Here is a 17,485-nt window from a genome sequence, read left to right on the forward strand (position 1 = left end):
TTCCTGCTAGCACAGTGGCCTCACTGGCTTAACTTGATGGCAGTGGCATATAGAAGCAGGATCAGCAGTGCCAGCTGGATGACTGTCCAAACTCGGGTTTGAGAGAGCTGCCTATTCAAGTAAAAAATCAGAGATGAAAAAGACCTGTTAAATAACCCAGTCCCCTCCGTAGCCAATGCCAGAGCATTCCTATGGTGAAAGCTTAGCCGGGCCAGCTCTAAATGACTTTAACAATGTGCCTTCTCACGCTTTATTTGGAAGCCCGGCTGTCTCTTCAGTTTTTCTTTTGGTAAGTTTTTGGACTAGAAATTCATTTGATCAATGTTATTCCATTTTCCTCTTGCTGTTTTGGTTCTGCTACAGCAACCTCGTGAAATAAGCTATTTTCAAGGGGTCACTATAAATGTACAGACAACATTTAAAGTGCTTTATCAACCCAGTCCTTCCAGCCATGCCTACAACTGGGGCAACGTGATGTCGGGGGAGAGAGGACACACATGGGCTTTAGGGGTGGATGTACCCGGGTTAGAGTCATAGTTCTACTTAACTGAGAGTTTCATTATTGTCATCGTTGTTTTCAGTGTCTGTCATTTATTAAACGCTTCCTATGTGTCAGGCGCTATGGGAATTACTGTCCAAAACTACTGACAGCAAACAAAATAGGTACTATCATCTCTACTTTAGAATTTAAAGTTTAGTAGTAAAGAGTGGAAGCTCTGGGGTTAAATTGCCTGATGAGAAGCCAGCTCTATTGCTTACTAGCCCTGTGGCCTCTGGCTTTTCTCTCAACCTCTCAAAGCCCAGTTTCTGTATTTGTAAAATGGACATGAGGACAATGCTGCCTCCTAGTTTATTTTGAGGAATAAATGTGTTAATATACGTGACTTGATCAGATCAGTACCTGGCATGGAGCCAGCACTTAAACGTCCCCAATGTTGATGAGATATGGATGGAGAATTGGTTCAGAGGCACGTAACATCCAAAGTTAAATCCGGGCAGCTCTACTCCAAAGCCCATCCGAATTATTAACCCTTAGAGTACCCTGGCTTGCTCAGGACATTGAACCTCTCTGAGCCTCAGTTTTTCTCACTGGTAAAATGGGGATAACACGGTCTCTTGCGCAGTCACTCTGAGGATTAAAATGCAATAATGTAGGTAGAGGCGCTGTTGCAGAACCTGACCCAGAGCTGAGGACCAGTTAGTGACAGTGTTTCTCTGTATCTCTAGATCCATAACTACAGAATAACTATGTATGTGTGTCTGTGTGTGTATATATATGTATGTTCACTCGTGTATTACACGTAACGAACAGCTGCGTAACCAACAACTTACTCTTAAAAGTTTCTCATAATATTGGAACTTCAGAATGATTCAAAGTATTTTTATGAGTTTACTCCCATTTAAAAGAAGAATTGGACTGGTTTATTAGATAATTAAAAACAGTTTCCTTCCTAATAAGGTTTCATTTTATATTTTTAACATTCCAATTGTTTTAAGTATGTCTTTTCTGGGTTTTAAAAATAGTGCATCACATGTTTCAAAATTACCTAAATACTTTTTCTTTCACCAACATACATTGGCCATGATTTCAGTTTTCATATCACAGAGGGAAGAGGAGAGACAGACCGTTACGACCCAGCAGAGGGGAATGTGATGATATGTTTTTGCTGTTGTGCCTTTTTTCTTGGTGTATGTGGGAAAGGGTGTGATGTCATTTTGTCTCCACCCCCTGTGAGTAAGCCCACGGCACAGCTAAGTGCAGCCGCCCGCCTCTGTCACTGGGAGACAGTTCACTTAAATGCAGCTCCAGGGCTGCGGGACACCCACCAGCATCACTCCCCGTGCGAGGTGGCAAATGCAACATGCTCTCCAGCTTGGGGTGTCTACTTCTCTGTGGAAGTATTGCACTAGCCCTGGGAAATGCACAGAAATTGCCAAAAGGCAAGTAGCTCTAATGTTTTGTGTTTTAAAAGTAGTTTTTTAAGAGATACTGGTTTTAAATGTTACTCTTAAATGTGATCTGCCTTAGCACATGGGGGGACGGAGTTATTCTGTGGAGAGTCAAAGTTCAAATGTGTAAGCTGCTTAAACTTTTGCTTTCTCCCCCTCTGTTATTTCTTTTTCAATTGTATCTCTTTATTGCAAAAGTGAAAACCAATTTCTTATTAGGTTTAGCAGATATTCACAGTAGCTTAAATGATATAGTTTCAAACTACAGTATTTGTATACTGAATCATATTGTATAGATGGGTATTGTAGTCTGCTAAAAAGAGTTGTTTAGTGTTTTTATCCCCCTCCCCAGAGACTAAATCATTACTAGCTTGAGGTTTAAAAGAAGCTAATTCTGCAACCTTGAACCCTTGGTGTAAACCTCACACATACCTAGTAAGGTGGAGGTTGAAGGATTCCGGGCAGGGCGCGCCAAAGCTGGGTCATGTGCTAATTCGTAGACACTTCTCTCCAGCCGAGTTGGGAAAAAGGTTTGATCTCCTGGACGGGACACTCCCCCTTTTCCTGGCTAAATTGCTCTCCTTTTAGTGTTGGTATTTTATTTACAAATGTCATTAGAAGAAAATTTAAATGACTAAATTAAGACCCTATAAGCCATCTCTTGAGCCCACCATCCCCCTGGCAGGAGCCTGCCTGTCTCCTGTCTTTGAACATGAGTGCTGCACAGGCTCTTTCGCTCCTTTGCAGAGGCCGTTTTCTAAGCCAACACCAGGTCTGTGAAGGCTTTTTACAGTTGCAGACTGCTGGAGTCAGCAGGATTATGAAAAACAGGCTGGAACTCACCATGCAGTTATGACGGAAAATTTTGGAGGTAACTCAGAGCCACAGGCTTGTCAGAAACCTGGTGTGCAGAGAGTCGGAAAGAAAGGTCGTGAGGTTCCGAATCCCCAAAAGATCCTTCTCGGGGCCTCTCTCTCGAGAGTTTGCCCCAAGATCGTCCTGTCCCAAGTAAGAGCTGTTCTCTCCGCAGTGTGTTAAGTGAAACTTGAATCCAGAATGGGAAGGCTGGAAGGATTTTGCTAGTTCATGTTTCTCATGATGATGTAAAAAGAAATAAAAAAGGCTAAGTAAACCTTCTCAACCCTGACGGGAGAATTATGCAAAAAATAATAATAATAATAATAAAAACACACTATTAGGTGTTTTTCTTCTATCAAGAATTTTGGTTTTTGTTCATAGTAAAAGTGTATAAACAAATCAATTATGAGCCACAAGCATTCTGAATTAATCGTCTGTCCTGCTGAAATATTTGACAAAGACACCATCTGGGGGAGCCGGGGGTTTTCTCCAGCTCGATACCTACAGATGGTTTTCTTTTACCTTATAGTCACTGTGTGGGAATGATAGCAGTAATTTTGTTGCTGCAGACTTCTGCAAATTCCAAGTGCTTTAATTATCATTTGCAATCACTGGATACAAATCTCTGGACACAAATTTCCTTTATTTTTTATGGTAAAAAAAAAGTTGTCAAAGATGGCCACAAAACTTTTGTCTGGTACATTGCACTTTAATCTGAAGTATTTTCCTCCAGGTTTCTTTGGTAACTTTTGAAAATATCCATAGTCTTGGTAATTTGGAAAAACCTGCCAAATTAAAATAATTATATTATGAAATAAATGGCAAGTCCCCTTGTCTCTAATGCTGTTTTTCTTTGTTATGGAAGCTACCGAGGAGCTGTCTTTTACCTACAGTCGCCTCTCTCCAATTGCAGTCCGGGAGTAAGTGTCTGTCCTCTGAAGGGCTTGGGGGCGGGGGCATCTGCCCCCATCCAGAGCTTGGGGAGCATCCACACTTTGTATGCTTTTGGGGAGTCACAACGGATGTGAGAATTTTACAGGTTCTGAAAATTTCTTAGTTAGGAAACCTGTCTTACTTTTTTAACCTGTTGTTTCCCAAACTCAGTTTGCCTAAGAATCCTTTTGAGTGAAATAGCTACAATATCTTGCTCAGAGCTTACCTTTCACAGAACACATTTGGGGAAACGCTGAGCTAAACAAGAAAAACAGGAGAAAAACTTTTTTTTCTTCTTCCTTTCTACTTTATAGTTAATTAAGTATCATTTGTGATTTTAAGAAAAGGATAGAATTTTGGAGCTAGAAAGGACATTAGCAATCACCTAGTCTCATGGTTCCCAAACCTTTGTATTTAAGGACCAGTAAAAATACATATATGTGTTTAATATCAGAGTTCCATTTTGGAAGGCATGCTTGAATTTTGCCATGTGAGGATGTCAAAGGGGAAAAAATATCCCATTGTTCATAAAAGCAAGCCATTTTAACAGATTTATAAAAGAAATGATTTCATACAAATATGCCAAGTGTTCTTACTTTTCTCATTTCACCACAGAGTGATGAAAACGTCATCACAGGCCAATATTTGGGAACCACCGACTTAACTTAACCATTTGTTTTATAAATGAAGACACCCAAGGGCAGAGGAGGTCTAGTAATTTTCCCACATTGATGGCAGAACCAGGACTCAGGCTTTTGACTCAAAATCTGTGTTCTATTATGTTCTATTATGTCTGTATATACATATATACATATAAAAATATGTATATATACAGATCATCGTCGACTTACAGTGGGGTTTCGTCCTGATAAAGCCACCCTAAGCTGAATATCGTCAAAAATGCATTTAATACACCTAACCTAGGGAACATCATAGCTTAGCCCAGCCTGCCTTCAACATGCTCAGAATGCTTACGTTAGTCTGCAGTTGAGCAAAATCATCTAACACGAAGCCTATTTTAGACTAAGGCACTGACTAGCTCATCTGATTTGCTGAATACCGTACTGAAGGTGAGACAGAATGGCTGTCTGGGTACAGAACGGTTGTAAGTGTGTTGGTTGTTCACCCTTGTGATCACAGAGCTGACTGGTTGCTGCGCTCCCCACCGCTGCCCAGCACCCGGGGAGAGGATCGGACTGCAAAGAGCAAAATTCAAAATTCGAAGTACATTTCCTACTGAATGTGTATCACTTTTGCACCATTGTAAAATCAAAAACTCATTCAGTTGAACCATCCTAAGTCAGGGACCGTCTGTATACATATAATGTATACATATAGAGAGAGAGAGAGAGTTGATATATAGAGTTGGTTATTTATAAGAAAAGAAAGATTTTTTTAATAAGAAATCACTTATTCCATGTCTTATGCCTCTTTGCATGCCTCACCGCATACTTTGTTATAGAGAATAAGTTATTAGAAGGGTCTTGCTTACTTTTTAAAAGCTTCAAGTAAAGTTATAGACTATTATTAATGAATCCTCTCTCCCCTCCACCACTTGACTATATTCTTTGGCAAATCATTGCCTTTGCCACGCCTCAGTTTTCTCATCTGTAAAATGGGAGTAATGATAACTATCTCATAGTATTTCAGGATTAATGACATAAGAGATGCAAATCTTCTAGTAAAGTGTCTGACATATAACAAGCATTCAATAAATGTTTATTTAGTCACAGAAAAGCAGATTAATATCCAAATAATATGTGATCTTGTGTCCAAACTGTCCGACACATCTCTTGGAGGGTAGCAAAGGAGGTGGGGCAAAGGAGGGAGTGTTGCTCCATAGGACAATGACAGAAGGCCCCTACTGCATTCTAGCCTGACCATCAGCACCCAGGGTTTGACTGTCAAGTCCAAACATTGCCCTTCTCTCTGGAAAGCTGCCCCTCTGCCTGGGGATCAGCTTTTCCCTGGGGAGTGGTAAGGCCCCATGGAGCTTCCTGGAGAGATCCTCTTGAGCTTGTTTTTCAGAAGTAATTTGTAATGCAGGCCCTAGAGGAGAATTACCGCGTGGTTTTACACCTTTGAAGGCCCGTCTTCTTCAGCCTCCTCTCAGAAGCTTTGTTCTTGCCACTGTAGAACTTTTTTCCGCTGACATACGGCTGAGATAAAATCCACAGAGAACAATATGTAGTGAAGGGAGCCAACAGAAGCTCATAATGGGACACACAGGGCTTGACACAGCCCTCTGCAGAAACTCCTACGTAGGGCAGATAGTAATCAGCCAGCAGGCAAAGGCTACGATTTCTAGGCAAGTCTCTCAGTCCTCCTGAGCCACGTGGTAGGAAAACCACAGAGGAACATCCAAGAGACAAGTGTAGTCAGATGGCCCGAGGGCAAGGGGCTCTTGGCTCCTGGCATGTGGCGGAGTGAAGAGGCAGCTGGCTCTTTGCCTCAGGCTCTTACCTGACTGGGTAGAAGTCACTGACTCCAAGGACAAAAAACTCAGGGGCAGATGACAATAATCATAATAAATCACTATTAATAACTCATCGTTATTATCATAGATAACATTCTTTGAGCTCATATCACTTGTGGTAATTTAGGGCTAAATGTTTTTAACGTGGAAAATCTAACAATTCTTTGTTTGACTTGGTTTTGCTTTTTTTGGTTTTTATTTATTTATTTATTTTTAGCTTTTGGATGTACATCATAATATATTTCGAATTCTGTGTAAATTACATCATGTTCACCACCCAAAAACTAATTATAGTCCGTCCCCTCACATGTGAACCTAATCACCCCTTTTGCCCTCCCCCCTTCCCCCGTGGTAACCACCAATCCATTCTCCGTTGCTATGTGCTTGTTTGTTGTTGTTTTTATCTTCTACTTATGAGAGAGATCATACGGTATTTGCCTTTCTCCCTCTGACTTATGTCACTCAGCATAATACCATCAAGGTCCATCCATGCTGTCACAAAGGCCGGACTTCATCATTTCTTATGGCTGAGTAGTATCCATTGTGTATAAATACCACATCTTCTTTATCCATTCGTCCCTTGATGGGCACATAGGTTGCTTCCAAGCCTTGGCTATTGTGTATAATGCTGCAATGAACATAGGGGTGCAAGTATCTTTATGCCTTTGTGTTTTCAAGTTCTTTGGATAAATACCCAGCAGTGGGATAGCTGGATCATATGGTAGATCTCTTCTTAATTTTCTGAGGATACTCCATACTGCTTTCCATGGTGGCTGCACCACTTTGCACTCCCACCAGCAGTGTACATGGGTTCCCATCTCTCCACATCCTCTCCAACATTTGTTGTTTCCTGTCTTGTTAATTATAGCCATTCTGACCAGAGTGAGGTGATACCTTATTGTAGTTTTGATTTGCATTTTCCTGATAGCTAATGATGTTGAGCATCTTTTCATATGCCTGTTGGCCATCCGTATATCATCTTTGGAGAAATCTCTGTTCAGATCTTTTGCCCATTTTTTAATTGAGTTGTTGGTTTTTTTGTTGTGGAGCTGTATGAGTTCTTTGTATATTTTGGATATTAACCCCTTATCTGATATGTGGTTTGCAAATATCTTCTCCCAATTGTTAGGTTGTCTTTTCGTTTTGTTGATGGTTTCCTTTGCTGTGCAGAAGCTTTTTAGTTTGATGATGTCCCATTTGTTCATTTTTTCTTTTGTTTCCCTTGCCCGGTTAGACATGGGACTTGAAAATATGCTGCTACGACTGATGTCATAGAGCGTACTGCCTATGTTTTCTTCCAGAAGTTTCGTGGTTTCGGGTCTTACATTCAAGTCTTTAATCCATTTTGAGTTGATTTTTGTGCATAGTTAAGGAAATGGTTTACTTTCATTCTTTTGCATGTGGCTGTCCAGTTTTCCCAACACCATTTATTGAAGAGACTCTCCTTTCTCCATCGCATGCTCTTGTGTCCCTTGTCGCATATTAGCTGTCCATAAATGTGTGGGTTTATTTCTGGGCTTGATTCTGTTCCATTGATCTGTGTGTCTGTTTTTGTGCCGGTACCATGCTGTTTTGGTTACTACGGCTTTGTAGTATATTTTGAAATCAGGGAGTGTGATATCTCCAGCTTTGTTCTTTTTTCTCAGGAATCCTTTGGCTATTCGGGGTCTTTTGTTGTTCCATATAAATTTTAGGATTCTTTGTTCTATTTCTGTGAAAAATGTTGTTGGAACTTTGATGGAGATTGCATTGAATCTATCGATTGCTTTAGGAAGTATGGGCATTTTAATGTTGCTAATTCTTCCAATCCAAGAGCATGGAATATTTTTCCATTGCTTTGTGTCTTCTTTGATTTCTTTCAACAATGTTTTATAGTTTTCAGTGTACAGATCTTTCACCTCTTTGGTTAAGTTTAATCCTAGTTATTTTATTCTTTTTTTTTTTTTTACAATTGTAAATGGGATTGTATTCTTAATTTCTCTTTCTGTGACTTCGTTGTTAGTGTGTAGAAACACAACTGATTTTTGTACATTGATTTTGTATCCCATGACTTGACTGTATTCCTTTATTGTTTCTAAAAGTTTTTTAGTGGATTCTTTAGGGTTTTCTAGATATAAAATCATGTTGTCTGCAAAGAGCGACAGTTTCACTTCTTCTTTTCTAATGTGGAACACTTTTATTTCTTTTTCTTGCCTGATTGCTCTGGCTAGGACTTCCAATACTATGTTAAATAAGAGTGGTGACAGTGGGCATCCTTATCTTAAGGGGATTCCTGTTCTTAAAGGGATGGCTTTCAGTTTTTCTCCATTGAGAATGAAGCTTGCTGTGGGTTTGTCATATATGGCCTTTATTATGTTGAGGTATTTTCCTTCTATACCCATTTTGTTTAGAGTTTTTCTCATAAATGGATGCTGTATCTTGTCAAATGCTTTCTCTGCGTCTATTGAGATGACCATGTGGTTTTTATTTTTCATTTCTTTCATGTGGTGTATCACATTGATAGATTGGCAGATGTTGAACCATCCCTGCATCCCTGGAATGAAACCCATTTGATCATGATGTATGATCTTTTTAATGTATTGTTGTATTTGATTTGCTAGTATTTTGTTGAGGACTTTTGCATCAATGCAGTGACATTGGCCTGTAATTTTCTTTCTTTGTGTTATCCTTCTCTGGTTTTGGTATCAGGATAATGTTGGCTTCGTAGAATGAGTTAGGAAGCCTTCCCTCCTCTTCAATTTTTTGGAAGAGTTTGAGAAGGAGAGGTATTAAGTCTTCTTTGAATGTTTGGTAGAGTTCACCAGGGAAGCCATGTGGTCCTGGACTTTTACTTTTTGGGAGGTTTTTGATTGCTGTTTCAATCTCCTTACTGGTGATTGATCTATTCAAATTTTCTACTTCTTCTTGGTCCAGTTTTGGAAGGTTGTGTGTTTCTAAGAATTTATCCATTTCTTCTAGATTATCCAATTTGTTGGCATATAGCTTTTCATAGTATTCTCTTATCTTTTGTATTTCTGAGGTGTCCATTGTAATCTCTCCTCCTTCATTTCTGATTTTATTTATTTGACCCTTCTCTCTTTTTTTCTTGGTGAGTCTACCTAAGGGTTTGTCAATTTTGTTTATCTTTTCAGAGAACCAGCTCTTGGTTTCATTAATTTTTTCTATAGTTTTTTTAGTCTCTATTTCATTTATTTCTGCTCTGATTTTTATTATTTCCTTCCTCCTACTGATTTTGGTCTTTGTTTGTTGTTCTTTTTCCAGTACCTTTAGATGCAATTTTAGATTGTCTATTTTGGATTTTTCTTCTTTGTTGAGATAGGCCTGAATTGCTATAAACTTCCCTCTTAGAACTGCTTTTGCTGTATCCCACAGATTTTGGCATGTCGTATTTTCATTTTCATTTGTCTCTAGGAATTTTTTGATTTCTCCTTTGATTTCTTCATTGACCCAATCATTTTTCAGTAGCATTTTGTTTGATCTCCACATTTTTGTGGCTTTTCTTCCTGTATTGATTTTCAGTTTCATACCTTTGTGGTCAGAAAAGATGCATGGTATTATTTCGATCTTCTTAAATTTATTGAGACTTGTTTTGTGGCCTAATATGTGATCAATCCTGGAGAATGTTCCATGTGCATTTTAAAAGAATGTGTATTCTGTGGTTTTTGGATGGAATCTTCTGTATATATTTACTAAGTCCATCTGGTCTAATGTGTCCTTTAAGGCCAGTGTTTCCTTATTGATCTTCTGCTTGGATGATCTATCCATTGGTGTAAGTGGAGTGTTAAAGTCCCCTACAATTATTGTGTTACTGTCTGTTTCTCCTTTTATGTCTGTTAATAATTGCTTTATATGTTTAGGTGCTCCTCTGTTGGGTGCATAGATATTTACAAATGTTATATCCTCTTGTTGGATTGTTCCCTTTATCATGATGTAGTGCCTGTCTTTGTCTCTTGTTATGGTTTTTGTTTTAACGTCTATTTTATCTGATATAAGTATTTCTACCCCTGCTTTCTTTTCTTTGCCATTTGCATGGAATATCTTTTTCCATCCTTTCACTTTCAGTTTGTGAGTGTCTTTAGGTCTGATGTGTGTCTTTTGTATGCAGCATATACATGGATCTTGTTTTTTTATCCATTTGACCACCCTATGGCATTTGATTGGAACATTTAGTCCATTGATGTTTAAAGTAGCTATTGATAAATATGTATTTATTGCCATTTTGTTACCTTTTTTTTCTGGGTGTTTTAGTAGTTCTTCTCTGTTCCTGTCTTTTTCTCCTTCTCTCTTCCCTTGTGGTTTGATGGCTATCTTTAGTAATATGTTTGATTTCTTTTATCTTACTTACTTGCTTGCTTATTATAGGTTTCTGATTTGTGATTACCATGAGGATCCTATTTAATATTCTATGTATATAACAGTCTATATCGAGTTGATAAACTCTTTAGCTTGACCTCTTTCTAAAAGATCTACTTTTTCACTCCACTCCTCTCACATTTTATGTTTTTCAAATCATATATAGTCTCTTGTTTAGTGTGTGTCTATCCATTACCCTCTTATCATTGAAATAGGTGATTTTACTACATTTGTCTTTTAACCTTCATATTATCTTCACGGGTAGTTGATCTGTACCTTTACTATATTTTTGCCTTCACAAGTGGTTTTATTGCCTGGTTTTTTTTGTTGTTGTTTTGTTTTTCTGATAATAATTTTTTTTTTATCTCTATTTGTGGTCATTGCTTTCCCACTTAAATAAGTCCCTTCAGCATTTCTTGTAGAACTGGTTTCTTGGTGATAAACTCCTTTAATTTTTGCTTGTCTGGGAAGCTCTTTATCTCTCCTTCCAATCTGAATGACAACTTTGATGGGTAGAGTATTCTTGGCTATAACTTTTTTCCTTTTAGCACTTTAAATACGTTTTGTCATACTCTTCTTGCTTGTAGGGTTTCGGCTGAGAAGTCTGCTGATAGCCTGATGGGCTTCCCTTTATATGTCACTTGTGACCTTTCTCTTGCTGCTTTTAGGATTTTCTCTTTATCCTTAATTTTGGACATTTTAATTATAATATGTCCTGGTGTGGGCCTCTTTGGACTTATCTTGTTTGGAGCTCTCTGTGCTTCCTGAACTTGGGTGTCTGTTTCCTTCCTTAGATTAGGAAAATTTTCATCTATTATTTCTTCCAATAAATTTTCTGCCCCTTTATCTCTCTCTTCTCCTTCTGGGACACCTATAATCTGAATGTTAGCATGCTTGATATTGTCTCAGATTCCCTTAGACTGTTCTCATTCTGTCTAATTCTTTTTTCTTTTTTCTGTTCTGCTTGGGTGATTTCCTCTAGTCTTTCATCTAGCTCACTGATCCATTCTTCTGCATCCTCTACTCTGCTATTGAGTCCCTCTAGTGAATTTCTCATTTCCAGTATTGTATTCTTCAGTTCTCATTGGTTGTTTTTTAATATCTTCCAGTTCTTTGCTGATGTGCTCACTGTGTTCATCCAATCTTCTCCCCGTATCTATGAGCATTCTCGTGATACTTTTGTTTGAACTCTTTGTCGAGTAGGTCACTTGTTTCTGTTTCATTTAGTCCTTTTTCTGGGGTTTTGTACTGTTCCTTTGCTTGGAAAGTATTCCTTTGCCTCCTCATTATGCCTCTTTCTCTGTGCTTATTTCTCTGTATTAGAAATAATTAGAAATAAGGAGTCGGTTATGTCTCCTGATCTTGGAGAAGTGGCCTTATGTATGAGATGCCTTATGAGGCCCAGCAGTGTGCTTCCCTCTCTTCACCAATCCAGAAGATCCAGGAGTGACCCCTTTGTGGGCTACTTGTGTTCTTCTGCTGTGGCAGGGTTGCTCCCACTGCAGGTACCCAGGGAGTCTAGTCTTTCCTTCCCTGGCCAGCTGTTTGTAAATCCAGTTTGGGGAGCCTCAGCACCGTTGGCTACAAGGTCTATCAGCACACTCCTATTGCAGTTTTCCTCTTAATTGGGTTGGTACCCAGTGTAGCTGGTTGCTAGGCTCAGGGGCTTACATTGCTATAGGCCTCAGGCCTACAAGGCTGTTGTTATTTCTCTTAGGAGTGCAGCTGAATGGGGCTGGCACAGGCTTGGGAGCACTCAATTGTTTCAGGCTTTGGAAGGTGTGGCTGATCCTTTTTATGGCCGTTTGTGAAACACAGGTCTTCTGCTGCTGATAAGCCTCACCCTCGCCCCCAGGACCACACCCCAGTCAAGACAGCCCTCGTCTGTACACACTTCTTAACTCCCTGAAGCTACCCTAATGCCACCCTGCAGAGGCCCTCACCTCTCCACCAGTGCCTCCCACAGTTCACCTGGTCCTCACACAGGCCCTGCCCCACAGAGGCAGACACCCTTGCCTGCCTGTAGAGGATCAAGGCACCCAGTCAATGCAGGCTGAAAAGTAGCCTGAGGGATTGCTGTTAGGTGGGGCCAATCCCTCGGGCGAGTTGCCTGCCCTGGCTGAACTGGATTAAATCTGTGCTCTGGTGGGAGTGGCAGACCCCTGGGCTAGCAGGCCAAGGGATGAACCTCAATGGCACCCACCAGGGTCTGTGTCAGCACGCCTGGACCCGTTCAGAACAATGGCCCCCACCAAAGTCTCAGTCTCCAGAGAGGGCCCTCTTCTCACCAAGATGCCCCCAGAGCCCACCATGTGAGTCTTGTCTTACCAAAGGACTGTCAGCCTTCTCTCCGGTGATTTTAGGTTGCTGCAATGGGTGAGTCTGTGCACGGGCCCTTTAAGACCCAGGTCTTTTTGGCTTTCGCCAATAGCTTTTCTGGGGGTTTCCTCGCTGCAGTTAAAAGCCAGAAAAGCCAGACAGGAAGACCCTCGTCTCAGTTAGGCTGAGTCTGAAGGATGCTTATAGCAGTGTCACCCCTGCTCCGGACCTCACTCCTCCAGGGAGGGCTCGTACCTTAGGATGGCTCCCGCCTGGCCAGCTGAGAAGCTCTGCTGCTCCCAAAGGTGGCTTTTTTCCTCTCCATCAGGAATTTCTGCCTGTTCCGCCTTAGTCAGGACTGTCGCTTGTTGTGGGGGTTCTTTTTATCCAGTTTTCAGTTTTCTCTCCAGGGTAATTTTTCCAAAAATAGTCGTAACCTGGTTGTGTTCGTGGGAGGAGATGAGTTCTCTAACTAAATTCTTAAAGCTACCTTATAAAGCAGGTATTTGATTACTCTCATTTTACAGAGCATAAAAGTGTGCCTCACAGTGTATAAGTGATTTGCCCAAAGTCACGCAGCGAGCAAGTGGCAAAAGCCTATACTTTTCTATGTCCTATCAGGTCCCTGCTCTATGTGAAGATGCTTTAATTTGTTCAAGCAACAAATTCTATTCCATGTATATGCAGAGCACTGAGGCTGGGAAGACAATAGCTTGGTACCTGTCTTCGGGGAGCTGACCAGTTAATGGAGGAGACAGGGACGTAAAGGGATAATTACAATACAGGGAGATTATCCTCCAATTTAGGAGAAGTGCAAAGAGCTTTGAGAACAACCAGAAGGACCCAACCCAGACTAGAGGGATCGAGAGTTATGAGAGGATAAGGCCCTCAAGCAGAGGCCTGGAAGACAAATGCAAGTTGGGGCAAGGAGGAGGATGGCTGAGAGGTGAGGGGCCTTCCCAACAGGGGTGGCTGCATGGCCAGACCCCAGGCAACCCCCAGGAACCAGAGCACAGCAGGTGTCCCAGTACTCAGAGGGGAAGCCAAGGCTGAGAAATCCACACAGGATGCAATTGCCTGTTCCTTGTCTCTGTGCCCTGACTCCCCAAGATGATTACAAAGAGGAAATAGAAGGTTGTCTTTGGAGAGGAGAGCTCCTATGCCTTGCTCTGTAAACTTTCCCAGCCACTCACTTCCCATTGGCTCACATTCTCCATGGAGCCTTCTCAACCTCAGTTTGACAAAACAAGACTAAATCACTCCAATGGCCCAGTCCATTTCCCTAAAGAGTGGTTGATACTTCCGAGGAACTGGGGAGGATCTCTTCCACCTTAAGTCAGGGAGACCCAGGGGTAATATTGTAGAGTTCAGAAGAAGCCTAATGGGTGGGGTTCTGTTTTTATTTGAGTAATGTATTTATGTATTGGGGGGACTGTATTAAAGAGTACATTTGGGGGAAGAAATGGTTTCACTGCTAAAAGAAAACAGAGAAGTTTGAAAACCACAGCAGAATCATTTTAGCATCTTTTACAGCTTTAAAATTTCTTGGCAGTTTTATCAATTTGTTTGTCTATTCAAGCCCTGTTTATTGATTATCTACTAGGTTACATTCAATGAGATCCAGCCCCTGCTATGAAAGTAACATATTAGGAATATAAAAATTGATCAAGTATAGTTTATTTTGATGCTAAGACTATCCTGTTTAGAACCCAAGGTTTAAAAATAAAGTTCCCCGGTGTTAATTATATGCTCACTAATTTAGTTTAGTTTTATAGACTGCTATAGCAGGCTACGAGATACTGAGCATTTAGGAATTTGTCTCTCTTTCTCCCTCTCTCAAGTTAATGGGGCACAGGGGGACAATTGAGAATGGAAGGATTTATCTATGCCTGACTATAGAAAACACAGGTAAAATGTTTTTATAGGTTAATGTGAGTGGACAGGTTTGTCTCAGACAAAAGTGAAGTGTCTAATGAAGGGAAGGCCATTCAGGAGATATGACTGACAATCGCCATCCTCTGGAAGACTTCCTTTTTCACTGGCTCCTGATTGCCACTTATAGAAGTAGGTATAAAAGAAAGAGAGAATGTTGAAAATGAATAGATGAACTTAACAAAATGATCTAAGAATAAATGTAAAATTAAAAAATAAATAGGATAATCTAATGTGAGAGATTACTAGAATAGTAAAATAAAAATGTAAAAACAAATAGTATCAGCTAAAGAAGGAAGATGCTAAAATAGAAACACAATAGTTTAAATACATACATTCTGTTAAAATAACACTTAAAGAATATGATAATTAACCATATTCCTATGTATCAGGCATGGTGTTTAATGCTAAGTGCTTAGATAAATTATCTCATTTTATCCCCATGCCTATGAATTATATATTATTATTATCCTCATTTCACAGATAAGGAACTAAATCTAAAGGATATGTTAGTTATCTGTTGCTGAATAACAAATTACCACAAACTTAGCAGCTTAAACCAGCACACATTTATTATTTCACAGTCTTTGTGGGTTAAGAGTCTGGCTCTAGCTTAGCTGTGTCCTCTCTTTCAAGATATTCTACAGGCTGCAAGGGACTTGTTGGCTAGGGTTGCAGTCTCATCTGAAGGCTTGACTGGGGAAGGATGCACTTCAAGTTCTTGTGGTTGTTGTCAGAATGCAGTTCCTTGAGGGTTGTGGTTTGAGGCTTTATTTCTGCACTGGCTATTGGCCAGATGTTACCTAAGTTCTTTGCTACATGAGCCTCTCTATGATGGCTCCTTGTTTCATCAAAGCATCCAAGCCCAGATGAGTCTGCAGGCAAGATGGAAATTAGGATCTTATATAGCCTAATCATGGAAGTGACAGCCCATCACCTGTGCCATATTCTTTTGGTTGGAAGCAACTCACAGGTCCTGTCACACAAGGTGACTACACAAGGGAGTGAATACCAGGAGGTGGGGATTGTAAAGGGTTATCTTAGAGTCTACCCACCACAGAATGGTCACTGGCTGCTTGAAGTCCCACAGCTGGGAGGTCAAATAGTGGAATGGTGATACAGGAAATCTAACTGCAGAGAACATTCAGGTTTGAGCGTTAACACCCCATCAACTTCTTACAGAATTTGGCCTTTAGGGGCAGATGCCCAGCAGGCAAACTGCTTATTTGTCTTTCTCCATGGTTGGAGTTGATTGTAGGACTCCCTGAGAATTGAGATAAATATCTTAGGGGTGCAAAGACTCAAGCTAAACATTTAGCACCCAACATTATTTTCTTTATACTAGAGTCCAGTCAATGCTTAGATTCCTCTGCTGATTTCCTCTGTAGTCCAAGTATAGTCAATCCCATGTAGGGGATCAAAAAGTAAATTCCTCCCAGATAGAAACTCTGCCTTTCGTTTTTTTTGTTTTTTCTGGGTTTTTTTTTTTTTTTTTGGCTTTTTTGTGTATGTGTGAGGAAGATTGGCCCTGGGCTAACATCTGTGCCAATCCTCCCCTATTTTATGTGGGATGCCATCACAGTGTGGCTTGACTAGCAGTGCTAGGTCCTTGCCCGGGATCCGAATCTGCGAACCCCCACGTGGTTCGCAACAGAGCGTGAGAACGCAACCGCTATACCACCAGACCAGCCCTCTGCCTTTCGTTTTAATTATTTTATTTTATTTTATTTTTCTTGAAGAAGGTTAGCCCTGAACTAGCATCTACCAATCCTCCTCTTTTTGCTGAGGAAGGTTGGCCTTGAGCTAACATCTGTGCCCGTCTTCCTCTACTCCATATGTGGGACGCCTATCACAGCATAGTGTGCCAAGCAGTGCCATGTCCGCACCCGGATCCAAACCTGCGAACCCCAGGCCGCCAAAGCGGAACACGCACACTTAACTGCTGTGCCACCGGGGGGGGGGGGGGGGGTGGCCCGCCTTTCATTTTAAGACCCGGATGCCACCATCTCTCAAACAAAACAAGAAAACATAAGACAAAATGAAATTTTTCTTTAACAAAATGTACAAATGTTAAGCAATTAACACCTATGAAGTATGATGACATAGTCCCCATAAAACTGTGCTTCTGAACGATCCGTGAGTGGCTTTTCCAGTAAATGGAGGAGTCCCTATAAGGTTCAATTAAATTTGCGTTTGGAAGAAGAAAATATACTTCTGGCAGTGGATGTGATGGAGACAACCGGATAAACAAAAGGAGCTTTTCTCAGTTTGATGTTAATAAAACAGCAACTCTTCCATATGCTCTAGGAATCAAAACACAAAATTTAGGTGGTACACAGAATATATTCTCGACACTCAGAAGCTTGTAGAATGTTTAATAATAGAATACCCCGTGGGTTTTCTCTCTCGCCCACAGACTCTTCTTACGTGGGGATGATCCCAAAGGCCTGGAAGACACATGGTAAGAAAGCAGCCCTCGAGGTCTCAGGCTGCTTTGGAAAAGCTCTGAGGACAGCAGACAAAGACCAAAGCAGGGTTTATTCCACTGCTCCTGGCATTAGCTTGGGTTCTCCACCAAGAGCCTTCCACAGTGAGATTGTTTACTGCACACTGTAGGTTTCCCTGATCTAACTAAACCCTAACTTGTATTCCCAGTGATTTTGA

General features: G+C 40.7%; 1 protein-coding gene across 50 annotated transcripts in view; it reads left to right on the forward strand.

Annotated features, from left to right (window-relative positions):
• The first annotated feature begins 1,731 nt into the window (after positions 1-1,731).
• Positions 1,732-17,485, forward strand: part of ABI3BP (ABI family member 3 binding protein) — a 238,347-nt gene continuing 222,593 nt past the window's right edge. For 32 of the 50 annotated variants that reach the window (XM_070243857.1, XM_070243862.1, XM_070243868.1 and 29 more), the window contains exon 1: positions 1,740-1,941. In XM_070243857.1, coding sequence (XP_070099958.1) covers positions 1,863-1,941 — 79 coding nt within the window. In that variant the 5' untranslated portion in view covers positions 1,740-1,862. Of the gene's footprint in view, positions 1,942-17,485 lie in introns of all 50 variants that reach the window. The other 18 variants (XM_070243854.1, XM_070243860.1, XM_070243859.1 and 15 more) reach the window with 1 other exon arrangement.

This window comes from Equus caballus, chromosome 19, assembly GCF_041296265.1.
Source record: "Equus caballus isolate H_3958 breed thoroughbred chromosome 19, TB-T2T, whole genome shotgun sequence".
In the NCBI taxonomy this organism is placed as follows: Eukaryota; Metazoa; Chordata; class Mammalia; order Perissodactyla; family Equidae; genus Equus; species Equus caballus.